Raw genomic sequence first — 14,664 nt, 5'->3', positions numbered from 1 at the left:
TATATGGTACTACACCCAAGTGGTATTTTTTCTAAGTCAGTTTTTTTCCTAACTAAAAGCAAATATGTAAAACATATACTCACGCTTTGTTTAAAAAAAGAAACTGCTTAAGTTAGACCTGTTTTCAATCACAACTTTCTACATAGTATTTTAAATCAATTAAGATAATAAAATAGAAATCTGGGAATTAAATTACATGTAACTGGAATGGGACATGTACTGCGTTTTAGAATGTGTAAAGAACCATAATCTTAGAAATACAATCATTAAACTATTTTGTTTTTACACAATCTATTTCCTTTATGATTTTACAGACTTCAGTAAATATTTCCTTATACTTTTTTTTCCTAAAGATGAAGGAGCTCAGATTGTTTTACTGTGCCTTCAAATGACTTCAGTAGTCCTTGGATTAAGTTAGGGGCGCAAGACCTCACGGAATGAACCACTTTTGGTAGGCTAATCAATAAAGTATTATGCCATGGTGCAGGTCCCATTGTGAAGGTTAATTCTATGTGTCAACTTGGCTAAGCTACAGTGCCCAGATGTTACATAAAATACCATTTAGATACTGCTGCAAGGGACACTGTGAATGAGATCAACAATTTAATCAGAAGTTAAGGCAAGGGGATGGTACCATGGCAGTGTAGGCTAAGCTCTACTGCAGCATTGGTATCCCATATGTGCATTGATTCGAGTCCTGGCTGCTCCGCTTCCCATCCAGCTTCCTGCTTATGGCCTGGGAAAGCAGCAAAGAATGACTCAAGTCCTTGGGCCCCTTCACTCGTATGGAAACCAAGAAGAAGCTCCTGGCTTGGATCAGCTCAGCTCCAGCTGCTGCAGCAATTTAGGGAGTCAACCAGTGAAGATCTGTCTCTCCTTTTTTCTGTAAATCTGCCTTTGAATTAAAAATAATTTTTTTAATATGTTAAGGCAAGCAGATCACCTCCCACAATATGTTGAGTCTCATGCAATCAGTTGAAGAGCTTATGAGCAAAGCCACAGCTTTCCCAAAAAAGAAGCAATCCTGCCTCAAGACTCATCAACACAGCAAATTGCGCCTGGATTCCCAACTTCCTGTTCTGCCCTTTAGATGTCAGACTCAAATCTGAAACACTGACCTGTACTAATCTGAATGCCAGCCTGCTGTTCATTTACTCCAACTGCAGACTCACCAGCTGCCACAACCATGGGAACCTGTTCCTTAAAAATCTCTCTCCCCAGACCAGGCCACAGCACCCACAGGTATGGGAAGAGCCAGGTCTGGGAGTCTGGGAGTTTGGGGGTCTGGAGGTCTGGGGATGGGGTGGTCCTGGCTAGTTGCACATGTGGGTGGGTCTGAAGCAGACCTGGAAGAAGTCCACAGGAGACTCCCTGACAAGGTCCCAGCAACTGCTGGTACAGGCATGTGCTGGTTTAGGGGCAGGCTGTGCTGGCATGTGCAAGTGCCTCGTCTTGACGTGGATCTGATTGGGGTTCTGGGGGGTTGACCCAACCAGACTACAGCACCTGCCAGCACATGTGAGGCTGGGTCTGAGGGCAAGCCTTACAAGGAGTCTCCCCAACTAGGCTGCAGGACTTGCTAGTAAAAGTAACAGTCAGATATGGGTGAGGCTGGGTTAGGCCAGAGCAGCCCAGTGGGTACTGGCACATGTGGGTCTAGGGGCAGGCCAAAACAGGCCTGGCTCCAGCACCCAGTAGTACATGCAAGAGCTGGACTATCAGGAATTGACCCAATGGTTCCACTCCACCTGACCCTCAACCTCAGGAAACACCACATGGAAGTCTGGTCTGGCCTTGGAGCACATGATGTGGGACTGCTCCGCTCCCGTTCCTGACTCTGCAAGGCAAGACAACATACTGGGATGCACAGCAAAGACAGGACGGCTGCCTCTGACTGAACAGAGGACTTTGAGTGCTTCATCAAAAGATGGAAAGAAGAGCAGGCTGAACAATGTTGCAGGCCCAAATATCCACAAAACATCTAAGGCTAGCACATACTAAAACAGAAATAGACAGCTGGCAGGTATGGGAAGCAGTATCTTATACCTGGCACAACCAAGCTAACATCAAATCAGAACAATCGAGACTACTCAAGTAACAGCCTTAGGACATTCTTTCTCCCAACAGGGTCCCTGTGATGGAGTTAGGGGACCATTTCTGTGCACTGATGTGATCTGGCAGCAAGGAGTGGTGCAACATCTCCCTCTACCCCTACACCCACTGTAACAGGAGGGAGGGCACAGTCTTTTCCTTCACTAACCAGCCCCATCGCCAGCTCCATCCCTTCCCATCCCACCCAAAGAACTGCATAGCTCTGTAGTCTTCTCATTTATATATAATAAACATTTAAAAATAAATTAATTTAAACTTAAATCTCTCCTTCCCTCCTCTCTGTATATGTATCATTATTAGTTCTACTTTTTACTAATCTGGTCACTAAAGTTGAGAAACAGAGCATCTCCAGTAAGAGCACAGGTGTCTATTCAAATTCCAGGGGCAGATGCATGTCTCTGAAGGGTGGCACAGAGGCACCAGCTCTCCCACTGATGGGAAATTTCACCATTCTGAAGTATTCCATCTTTATGAACAAAACCACCTCTATCCTCATCACCAAATGATTCGATTTTTTAACCTTCAAGTCTTAAAATGGGCTGGAAAAAGAAGGGATGGGGGATTTACAAGACTACTCTTTCTGAAAAGCAAAATATCACTTCTATTGCAAACACTTTCCAAATGACTAGAAATTGTGTGTGCTTAAAACTATATTTCTGCTCATTCTCCTACGTTTCCGAAGAGAATCTGTGAGGAAGATTGTATGTTATTAATCTGGTTGGAAATGCTATGGGAGAGTAAAGACATAAGGACATTTATGGGGGCATAGCAGTCATATTTTCTACAACATCTCAGCTGATCTATGTCAGCTATCTGCTAGCACCAGCAACAGCTTGAAGAACTGAGAAACACCTCCCATGGTAAGGATCTCTGGCTCCCTTTTGCTGGTTAAGCGAGATTCTTTAGAGAGGAACATGCTACAGATTAAAATCATGCAAGAAAGCAACTTTGAAGGGATGTTTAGGAGTTTCATGGAAGTTTGTGGAAAATGGAATGAGAAGATAAGTTTAGTGGCAAACATTTGGCCTAGAGATTTCAGATGTTTATAGTCTGTGTCAGAGTGCGTAGGTCTGAGTCCCAGTTGCAGCTTCGGATTCCAGTCTCCTGCTAATACACACCACAGAGGCAGCAAACGATGGCTCAACCACTTGGGTTCTGCCCAGACAGGAGCTGTGGCTCGAGATCCCAGACATTTAGGGAGCGAACCAATGAATGGGGAAGCTCTCTTTCTCTGTACCTGTCTGTCTGTGACTGTCAAATAACAAAAAAAGAAGAAAAATTTGTTTTGGTGCCAAGAATTTTGAAACCTATGCACAATCTTTTCAAAAATGTTTCTCATTTTTGGACCTGGCATGACGGTTCAAATTGCTAACCTTCCCCCTTCAAGGGCTAGCATCCCATAGGTCTGTTGGTTCCTCTGCCGGCTGCTTCACTTCCCAATTAGTTCCCTGTTTCGTGGCCTGGGAAAGCAATGGAGGACGGCTCGAAGCCTTGAGACTCTGCACCCATGTGGGAGATCTTGAAGAAACTCCTGGCTTTGGACTGGCTCAGCTGCAGCTATTGCAATCACTTAGGGAGAGAACCAGAGGACGGAAAATCTTTCTCTGTGAATCTGCCTTTCCGATTTAAAAAAATTTAAAAATAAAATAAAAATTAAAGATCTTTCATGACCTTTTGAAGTCCCTGCAAATACTAATGCTAAGAGTTTTTTTGTTCCCAAAAGACATTTATCACTCAGTACCACTTCCCACAAATTTTCTGAAGTCATAAATGCTTTGTAATATTTTTAAAAGCAGGAGTCTGGACAGTGGCTTCAGCTTGCGGAGCCAGAAAAGACAGTACTAGTGGGGAGGGGTACAGGCAGGGCTTCAAATGTTCTGGAAATGTTCCAGCCCTAAGATGAGTGGTAAGTATACAGACAATGGCCCTCAAATTTAAAACCAAAATTTGTATTACATAAACTTTTCTGTGTGATATATTTCACCATTTAAAAATAAAATACCAATATTATATTCTATCCGGTCCCAACAAAAGGGAAACAGATTTGTAGAAAGGCGGGGGGGGCCGGGGGGGTGTGGCACGAGGGGGAAGGACGGGAAAACAGTTCCCATCCTGTAGAAACAGAAAAATGCAAGTAGAACACAGAAAACCTTACCACTGACTACAGCTGACCAACCAAATCACAGACATCTAGCACTGGGCCTTAGACAATCAGATGGCCAGCCTGTGACAAAGTCCCCTTCGACAGCCAACATGTACTTTCGTCTATTACATTTCAGATTTCACTGACAGTTTCTTTAGTGACCAGGGTAACAATCCTTTCTGGGAGTGAGGTGGGCATACTGATGGTGACACTCAAAACAGATTCTGTTAAAAAATTCAGTGTTTTTTTTTTCATTGTTGTTGTTGATTAAAAATGAGTGAAATAGTTTCTTTTTTGTGCTTGTGTGTAGTAACCACTTTGAACACACAATGGTAGTTTTGAAACCATATGCTCAAATCTTTTAGGTTTAAAGTATAAAGATATTATGAAGATGATCTGAAGTAGAACCCCAGGTAGGCAAAGCCACCTTAAGATGTCAAGGCCGTCTTTAAGAGACCAGCAATCAGAATGACCAGACTGGACTGGCTTTTCTGCTCTGCAATAGCTGGCCATGTTTACAGAGACTGTCCACACTCACTCCTCAGCAGTGTAAACAGGGCAGATTTCCTCTGAGGAAGAGCAGAGCTAAGAGTGCACAGGACAGTTAGCTGGGTACAGGGAACTTCAAGACAGTCTACAGCAGCGAGGAGGTACAGGTGAACACGCCCCCAGCAAAGGCTCCCTGTCTCTGGCTGATAATCAGGCTTCACTGAGAGGCTGGAGGGAAGGCAAAGCAAAGAGGACACTTTCCTTACCAGTTCCTGCCCCTACTGATCCTGAGAGAAAGACCATACCCTATGATCCATTGACCATCTCAAGAGGCGCTTGGGAGGAGAATGGGGAAGCAGAGAGCAGCACAAAGAGTGACACAATTGCATCTCCAGCTAGAGCTGCACAGCCATGGTAAACCACCTCTCAGATCACAGAGTCCCTGCTCACATCCCTTGGTTGTTCCATGGAACTATAACCCTGCTGCGTAATGGCACCCAAGGCCACTGCAACTCACCAGTCGATTCTCATCAAACACTTCAAAGAGGAGCCGGTGCTGCTGAGGATGCACCTGTGGGAGCAGACAACCAGTGAGCATCAGTACACAGACACTAAGAAGCAATGTTCAAAAATGTTGCCACTTGCTAATTCCTGTTATTTACATGGAATTGGAAATCTCATGAAATGCACAAGTAGGTCAGGTGGCACTCTACCCTGCAAAGTGGATGAGGTCACTTACTTTTTCAGAGCATTCTAAATTACAGTGAAAGGAAGTTAGGTTTCCAACACTATCTAGATGTCTGCAAACAAACACAAATTTGCATTCTAATTCTTACAATTAATTTTATCTATTCACTTTTCATTTACCAATTTGGAATGATCCAAAGTGAATGCTGATTTTGTAGGAACTAATGTTCTTACTCCTCTTAGTGTTAACTTAATAGACCCATTTATTGCTTCAAATATATAAAGTACAAAAAGCAGACAAAGGGACACAGAGTTTTCACGTTACATTTTACAACACAGAAGTAAAAATGTCAGTTTTTTCGTTTTTCATAGGCAGTAATTTTTATTATTTTTAATCAATTTATTTATTTGAAAGAGTTACAGAAAGAGAGAGAGAGAGAGAGAGAGAGAGAGAGATCTTTCATCCACTAGCTTACTCCCCAATGTCCATAATGGCCAGGGTTGGCCCAGGCTGAAGCCAAGAGCCAGGAGCTTCATCCAGATCTCCCACATGAGTGGCAGTATGCCAAGCACTTGGGCAATCTTCCTTGCTTTTCCTAGGCTGTTAGCAAGGAGCTAGATCTGAACTGGAGCAGTAGTGTCTTAAGCAATGCCTTTACCCACTGACTTTCTTTTCTATGGATTGTTTCAACCTCAAGCTAACACTGAAAATAAAGAACCTATTGTTATTGTTACTTGTTTATTTGGGAGGGAGTAAGAGGGGACAGGAGAGGAATAGGAAGAGGGACAGAGAGAGTGCTCAGTCATTCCCCAGATGCCTGCAACAGCCTGTTTGGGCAACAGTGGGAACAGGAAAAGTCTGGGTCTTCCACACTAGGGGAAGAATCTCATCACTTCAGCCATTACCTGGGGCCCCAAAGATCTACATTAGCAAGAAGCTGGAGTCAGGACCTAAAGCTCAGAATCAAATGCAGATACTCCAATGTGGGGTTAAAGCAACTGCTCCCCAAGAAAAATCTTTCCAACTTTTTCTATTGCAAAGTTATATCTATATGTATATCTATATCTATATTAAAATATAGATATATATCTCACAACTATGCTTAACTTTCTACTATATATGTGTGTGTATCTATATATAAAATATTGAACATTGTGATGTTTTACAGCTTTAATGTATATATCCAAAGTACTTATAATCTTCAGGAAAAACTCTTATTCATGACAAAGATATCTAGAGACTTAATTCAAAGTCTACTTTCCTTTCCTTCTGAGAACAATCCCAATTTCAGTAACAGCCATGTGCCTGGGCTTGCCAAACTGTGCAACTCTTGAGGGTAACATTCTTTTTTTTTTTTAAGATTTATTTTTATTACAAAGTCAGCTATACACAGAGGAGGAGAGACAGAGAGGAAGATCCTCCGTCTGATGATTCACTTCCCAAGTGAGCCGCACCGGGCTGATGCGCGCCAATCCGATGCCAGGAACCAGGAACCTCCTCCGGGTCTCCCACACGGGTGCAGGGTCCCAATGCATTGGGCCATCCTCAACTACTTTCCCAGGCCACAAGCATGGAGCTGGATGGGAAGTGGAGCTGCCGGGATTAGAACCGGCATCCATATGGGATCCCGGAGCGTTCAAGGTGAGGACTTTAGCCGCTAGGCCACGCAGCCGGGCCCCATTCTTTTTTAAGATTTGTTTATTTTTATTGGAAAATCAGATTTACAAAGAGGAGAGACAGAGAAATAACTTCTGTTCACTGATTTACTACCCAAGTGGCTGCAATGACTGGAGCTGAGATGATCCAAAGCCAGGAAGCAGGAGCCTCCTCTGGGTCTCCCACACCAGTGCAGGGTTCCAAGGCATTGGGCCATCCTCCACTGCTTTTCCAGTCCACAAGCAGGGAGCTGAATAGGAAGCGGGGCCAAAAGGATCAGAATCAGCATCCATACGGGATCTCGGTGCATGCAAGATGAGGACTTCAGCCACTAGGCTATAGTGTTGGGGCTGTAACATTCATTTTTAAAGATTTAAATATAACATACACTCAGTAAAGGATAAAATAAAAAGCTAACTATACAGCTTACTAACTTTTTATATACTGTGTCACCACTGACCATTTCAGTCCATTTCATGCATTAGTCTTTACATGAAGGATGTCCTCTGAAATGGCTCCCTTTGGCAACCATGAAAATGTATCCAGTGCACCCAGGAGTGATCCAAGAAGCCAATTTGGTGGCAGTTATTAGAGTGGATTCCTGGGGCAGCTCTTTAAAGTGGGCAAGGCGTGTAGTTGGTTACAATGGTGGGTGCTTCTGAGCCATATGGTAACACAGAACACCTGAGGACAGAAGCCTCTAAGCATGGCTAGCCACGCTGGGGATAAAAACATCCTCTAAGACTTCTGCATCATCTCTCCAAAGATGCAAAACTTCCAGGGAGAAGATGAAATCAGGCTGAGGCTTGAGACACGGAAGATCGACATAGCAGAGATTGTCATCCGCACAAGGAGGGCACCTGAGGAAGGAACGTGTGGGCCAGGAGGACCCTGCACTGCGGAGCTGAGACTGGTTAGCAACATCTGTGTATCAAGTGGCAAGAAGTACTTGGTTCGTTAAAAGAGAGGCAAGGTAGTGACTCTGAAACCCAGAAGAGATGTAAGGTTTGAATGGTAGGGAGAAGAAGACATTTAAAATGGAGAGATGGCACGATTTAGGTTGCATATAATGCTACTTTTGTCAGACACACACGAAATGCACCGGAAAGATAGATGCTGGAGTCCACAGGAGCAGTGGCTCCAATCAGTCAGGCAGAAGCGTGTTTATGTCCAGAATGTCCCAGTAAGAGTAAGGAAGGAGACAGGGCTACAGAAACATTTTGAGGGAAAAACTCAAAAATATCAGTGTCTAACAAAGTTCCTAGCAGATGCTGTGGATGTTCAATGAATATTGCTTTTAAAACACACACACAGAAATAATCAGTTACCTGGTTTGGGCTGTAACCAATAGCTTTCTGGCAGGATTCTCTACCTCAATCATCTTCCTATCTGATCCATCTAATCCATCTACACTCCTGCAACTGGAGTGTAGGTCCTCTTCACCACCCTACTCAAAAGGTGTCCCCAGCAGTCTAATAAAAATGCTTGAAGACCAAATAAACCTTCAGAATCTAAGTCCAATCTGCCCCAGGGACCTGTCCACCTGTAACTGTTTGCAGGCTCACCCAAATGCACACCCACCTCGTGCCAGAATGCCACTGCTGAGTGCGCATCCCGGCCTGTATCTCAGCACATCCCAAGGTCTCTCCACCTGTAACACCTCTACTCTACACATTCAATTTCTACCCACGGTTCAAGCCTGGGTTCCAATGTCAACCCCACCTCAAGCCACAGCCTCCTATTCACTCCTGCTCCTCTGCTCCCAGAGTAGTTTGTTACAGCACTTAGTACATTTTGTTCCAGTAAACCGGGTATTTTTTATGTGATCTCTCCCAACCAAATTATAAACATCATAAAAGACTTACATCACATTTGTGAATACCAGAAACACAATATAAATGTAAAAACAATGAAATACACTAATTCCAGATGGCAGCCTAAACACAAACAGCCTCTGGAGACCCTCTGTAAGTTAAAGGAAAGGGGTTTGTAGAAGACATAAATCAGAGCCAGTGCAGGGGTATAGCAACTAATCCTCTGCCTGCAGCGCCAGCATCCCACGTGAGTGCCAGCTCAAGTCCTAGCTGCTCCAGTTCTGATCCAGTTCCCAGCTTATGGCCTGGAAAAGCAGCAGAGGATGGTCCAAGTCACTGGGCCCTTGCACCCATGTGCTAGACGCAGAGAAAGCACCTGACTGCAGGTTGTGGATGGGGCTAGCTCTGGCTGTCACAATCATCCGGGGAGTGATCCATAGCTTGCTCACTTTCTTTCTATCTATCTATCTATCTATCTATCTATCTATCTATCTATCTATCTATTCATCCATTCATCCATCTCTGCAATGCTTTTAAGCAAAGCTAAATCCTTAAAAAAAGACATAAATCTGTTATGTTAAACACAACATGAGAGGGCCATCAGCAGGTGAGTGATTGTGATAACTCCTTGGTAGAGAGGAAGCAGACACGGAACTGAAGAAACAGAGCACAAGAAACTGCAGATCAGCCAGAGAAGAAAGTGGTGAAGCAACAGGGGCAACTGCCCCGTTGGAAAATACTGCATTCACCTGGGTACACAGTCATGTGCGTGTGTACGCACACCCCACAGTGAGAGCTTTTGCTTTCTGTGTCTGATTGCAGAGAGGAGTTTAGCAGAAATGTAAACACCCATTAAGCCCAACACATGGAGTAGGAATGGTAACAAAAATATTGCACATAACTGTGAATGTTGGTGTATTTCAAACACAGAAGCAACACAAAATTTCTATTTTATTCATGTTATAACCAGATTACCAGAGAGCATGGACTTACAGAAAAACTGTCCCTCAAAGAAAAAAAAGAGAGCCTAGAGAACAAGAGATCAATTTTTAAATGTCTGTAGCAGTCTCACATATTTTAGGACCATAAATCTTGAATCCACAAAGCAAAAAAGAGTACAGCATAAATGGGGGAACCACAAAGAGGTGCTGGGACTAAAGCCGACTGCTGAGTTCACAGGGACGCAGTGTAAGGCAGATTCACAGCAATCTCTCACAATGCAGGACAAAATGCTAAAGTGAATGGCTGGCATGACGATTCAATTAGCTAGTCCTCCACTTGCAAGCACTGGCATCCCAAATGAGTGCCACTTTGTGTCCCAGCTGCTCCACTTGCCATCCAGCTCCCTGCTTGTGGACTGGGAAAGCAGTAGATGGCCCAACGCCTTGAGACCCAGCACCCACATGGGAGACCCAGAAGAAGCTCCTAGCTCCTGACTTCGGGTTGGCTCAGCTCTGGCCACCGCTGCCATTTTGCAGAATGAACCAGCAGATGGAAGATCTTAGTCTCTCCTCTCTGCATTCCTAATAAGTATACTCTGGAATAACATCACTGGAAGATATGAGAAACCACATCATTTTTCCTCTTTTTTTTTTTAAAGATTTTTATTTATTTTATTACAAAGTCAGATATACAGAGAGGAGGAGAGACAGAGAGGAAGATCTTCCGTCCGATGTTTCACTCCCCAAGTGAGCTGCAATGGCCGGTGCTGCGCCAAACTGAAGCCGGGAACTAGGAACCTCTTCCAGGTTTCCCACGCGGGTGCAGGGTCCCAATGCATTGGGCCGTCCTCGACTACTTTCCCAGGCCACAAGCAGGGAGCTGGATGGGAAGTGGAGCCGCCGGGATTAGAACTGATGCCCATATGGGATCCCGGAGCGTTCAAGGTGAGGACTTTAGCCGCTAGGCCATGCTGCCGGGCCCTTTCCTCTCTTTTTAAAAGACTTATTTATTTACTTGAAAAGCAGAGCCACACAGAGACTAGGGGAGAAACAGAGAAAGAGATTTTCCATCTGCTGGTCCACTCCTCCCCAAACTGCTGCAATGGCCTGAAATCAGGAGCCGTCTCTTCTAGTCTCTCACATGGCTGCAGTGGCCCAAGCACCTGGATCATCCTCTGCAGCCTTCCAAGGCTCGTTAGCCGGGAGGTGGATCTGAAGCAGGGACTGAACTGGTGCTCACATGGAATGCTGTTATTGCAGGCAGTAGTTTTATTTGCTACACCACAGCATCGGTTCTTCCAATCTTTCTCTGGTCCTGCGGTGCCAAGGAGGATTTCTGACTGCAACAGCAGTCCCTATCAGTCAAGGAGATCCTGCATGCAACCACCTGGAACTCCCAAATGATAATGCAAACAGCAAAAAACAATTCGAGAAATTATACAAACAACATTTTCCAAACCAAAGGGAAATAGTAGTCTTTAAATGCTTACCACAGGCTCAAGACAATGAAGTTTAAAAATCATACCGAGTCCTATCACTTTGAAATTTTAAAACAGTAGGACAAAGAAAACTAGCAAGTTTTCAAAAGAGTGATAAGGAGAATATGAGTCATACTTTTTCAAGGCAACACAAGGCAAAAGATGATCAAGAGAGGCCTTCGAGTTTCTCAGGAGTATGTTGGCTCCATTTACTTAGCTACCAGAGCTGGCAATCCATGGTGGATGTGCATGCAGAAGCCAGTTGACAGTACTGCAGAAAGGACTAGAACAATCAACAAAGTCATAGAAGGGTTCCTTCCCAGAAACAGAATCAGGCGGAGGACAGAGCATTACTAGTCCAGATTTGAAATATGGTTATGTCCCAACATCCAACCTTTTGAGTGCTGCCATGATGCTATAATTGGACATTTCCATGTCTAGCACCATGTGACAGGATGGAATCAGCACAGGCACAACAGAAAGATGGTGTAAAATTACCTTCAGGGTATATGTAATAAGCTGCATGTGGAACAGAAATGAATTTTGCGCTTAGATCTGGGTCTCCTCCCCCAGGTATCTCATGATGTACATGCAAATATTCCAAAATTCAAACAATTCCAAAGTCCCAAACCAACTTTAGCCATAATTTACTTAGTGTTCTATCTGATGGGGTGCCTTCCCCTTCTTTGTAGCTGACAGAATTGCGATTTTATTCAAATACAGAAAAATAACTTTAGCCATGCATGGAAGTCCAATCTCCTGCAGAGGTCAATATTGCTTCCCCCATGTCTTATGGCAATTCCATTTTCCAACCAGGGAGTGGGTTAGAAATAGGTATGTGGATGACTTCTGGGCCAAGAAAAAAGAGAAAATGTCTCCTGGGGACTTTTGATAACAGGTTCTTCTTGTCTGTCTCTGGACGTTGCTGACATGAAGATTCAACATCTGCAACTGCTGTCAGCATCCTGTGATCAGGGAGAGAGCACATGGAACTCCCAGCGATGCTGGGTCGGGCATGACTTCCTTCCATGGAGGCAGGAACCCACCTTCCTCCAGGTTAACATTCTAGGCCACGTTAGCTCCCTTACATTCACTCCCAGATGCTTCATGTTCTCCCTTTCATACTTTTGGGGACACTGGCAATTACTGTAAGTCACTTGTTTGCAGTGGTCCATACCATACAGTAGGCTTCACTGAGAGCAATGACTATGATCATCTCAACAGGCATTAGTGAAGTGCCTCAGAGACATGTAAGGGCAAATATCACCACTAAGTGTGTGTGTGTGTACCTATAAGAGCACAAATGCATGAGTAAAACTATACAGGAAAATATGATTTCGTGGAGATAAAATCATGGCTGATTTTCATTTTTGTGCAAGATACTATATACAAGTTGCCTCCATGAAGTACTACAAAAATAAACATACACATTATGGAAAGCTAATTTAATGAATATGCATGCAGAAATATATAAGCAGAGCACCATGGCAATACAGGGATGGCATGGAGATATCTTTCAGAGGTGCACATGCAATGCTTACGTGTGGAATGAGGAATGCAGAATACCTGCACTGCACCGAACAGGTTGGAGATTTTTCCTCGTGTAAACTTGTCTGGCCTCATCTGAGTACCTGTAAGTGTAGTTCTGCTATAATCTGCTACTGAACTCTATCTCTGAAGTGGAGTTTCCCCTGCTTATTACTGTATCAATATCAGTTCTCCACAAACACTTTCTTTGAACTTTTGGATTTCTCAAAGATACAAAGGAAGATGGGGCCGGGAAGATGGCGGCGTCCAGCCTCCCCACGCCTCTGCATGGGCACGTGGGCCGCGGGGCCTTTCTCGACGTGCACGAGCCCGCGGAGGACACATTCCTGCTGCTGGATGCGCTCGAGGCGGCTGCGGCCGCGCTGGCGGGTGTGGAAATATGCCTGGAAGTAGGGTCCGAGTCCGGAGTGGTGTCCGCGTTCCTCGCTTCTCTTATCGGCCCCCGGGCTCTGTATATGTGCACTGACATCAATCCCGAGGCCGCAGCCTGTACACTGGAAACAGCACGCTGCAACCAAGTTCATATTCAACCAATCATTACAGATTTGGTCAAAGGCTTGCTACCGAGACTGAAGGGGAAAGTTGATCTTCTCGTGTTCAATCCCCCCATGTGGTGACTCCCCCTGAAGAGAAGGTATTTTGAAAACTATGAAGACAAAAGGTCTCCATGGGACCACTGCAATCTCTAGACAAGCAGGCCAGGAAGTCCTTTCAGTGCTCAGGTTCACCAAGGCGTGATAGACCTGTGTGCCCAGAACTACTGAAAGCTGAGTGCATTCTTTTTATTCTGAAACTGAAACTATCCCTTGACTAAGAATGGATTTTATCAGAAATTCATCACAAATAAAAAGAAGTGGGACATTCCTTTTCACCAGGCAATCAGAACTGTAGAAATGTTTATGTAAATGCAAGTAAATATGTGTATTTATAATCTGTATTTTATATATAAAAGTATTTTTATATAATGCATGAAAAAAAAAAGATACAAAGGTCCCCCTTCAACTTCTGATCACAGCTTCCATTTGGCTGGATGGCCATCAGCCATGTTTTTAGTGTAACATATTATGTTTTGATGACGTTCATTTGTGAACTTTAAGGGTTATATGTAAATCATGACTTAAATGACAAAAAGGAAAATAAGGAAACACACATAATCATTGCTTTATAAGAAAACATTAAATCATCATGTTTTTCAGTTCTTTTTTAGCAGTCTTGAATTAACATTGATCCACACAAATTTATCTAGTTATCTGCTATAAATTTGCAAAGCTGACTGAAACACATGTGCAGCCTTATAATCTCAGAATAAATTAGTTCAAGCTAGAATACCTGTAAGCAGTGTAAATAGGACAGGCACTCTTTCAAGACAAGGAACGGAAAGACATCCTATGTCATGAATTGGAAGAACTTAGTGTTGCTACAGCGTTCATACTTCCTAAGGGAAATGCTCACCCCTGTCAAACTCCCAAAGCCTTTTAAAAAGCAGGAATACAAAAACTAATGCTGAAACTCATACGTAATATAACAGATCCCACAGAGAACTACCAAAGATCCTAAACCCTGAAAAAGGACCACGTGAGAGGCTTTTAACCTCCAGATTTCAAGTTATATTACAAAGCTACAATAATAAAAACATTATGGAGACCAGTGAGGTGATATAGAATGCTAATCCTCTGCCTGTGGCACTGGCATCCCTGTTTGAGTCTTGGATGCTCCACTTCTGATCCAGATTCCTGCTAATGGCCTGGGAACACAGTGGAGGATGACCCAAGGTCATAGGCCCCAGTACCCAAGA

The 14,664-nt window shown here is 43.9% G+C and overlaps 2 protein-coding genes across 2 annotated transcripts in view; one reads left to right on the top strand and one right to left on the bottom strand.

Moving 5' to 3' along the window:
- NEDD4 (NEDD4 E3 ubiquitin protein ligase) overlaps positions 1–14,664 on the bottom strand; it is a 128,675-nt gene that overhangs the window by 78,129 nt on the left and 35,882 nt on the right. Inside the window, exon 5 of the mRNA XM_058665815.1 lies at positions 5,262–5,315. Coding sequence (XP_058521798.1) covers positions 5,262–5,315 — 54 coding nt within the window. The remainder of the gene's footprint in view (positions 1–5,261; positions 5,316–14,664) is intronic.
- On the top strand, positions 13,106–13,501 carry LOC101535332 (methyltransferase N6AMT1-like). The gene has a single exon (XM_058665817.1). It carries the CDS (start codon positions 13,106–13,108, stop codon positions 13,484–13,486), a length of 381 nt encoding a protein of 126 aa, XP_058521800.1. The 3' UTR covers positions 13,487–13,501.

The sequence above is a fragment of the Ochotona princeps genome, chromosome 6 (genome assembly GCF_030435755.1).
Source record: "Ochotona princeps isolate mOchPri1 chromosome 6, mOchPri1.hap1, whole genome shotgun sequence".
Lineage (NCBI taxonomy): Eukaryota > Metazoa > Chordata > Mammalia > Lagomorpha > Ochotonidae > Ochotona > Ochotona princeps.
Note: the sequence above shows the minus strand (reverse complement) of the source record. Positions and strands in the feature narration are given on the sequence as shown.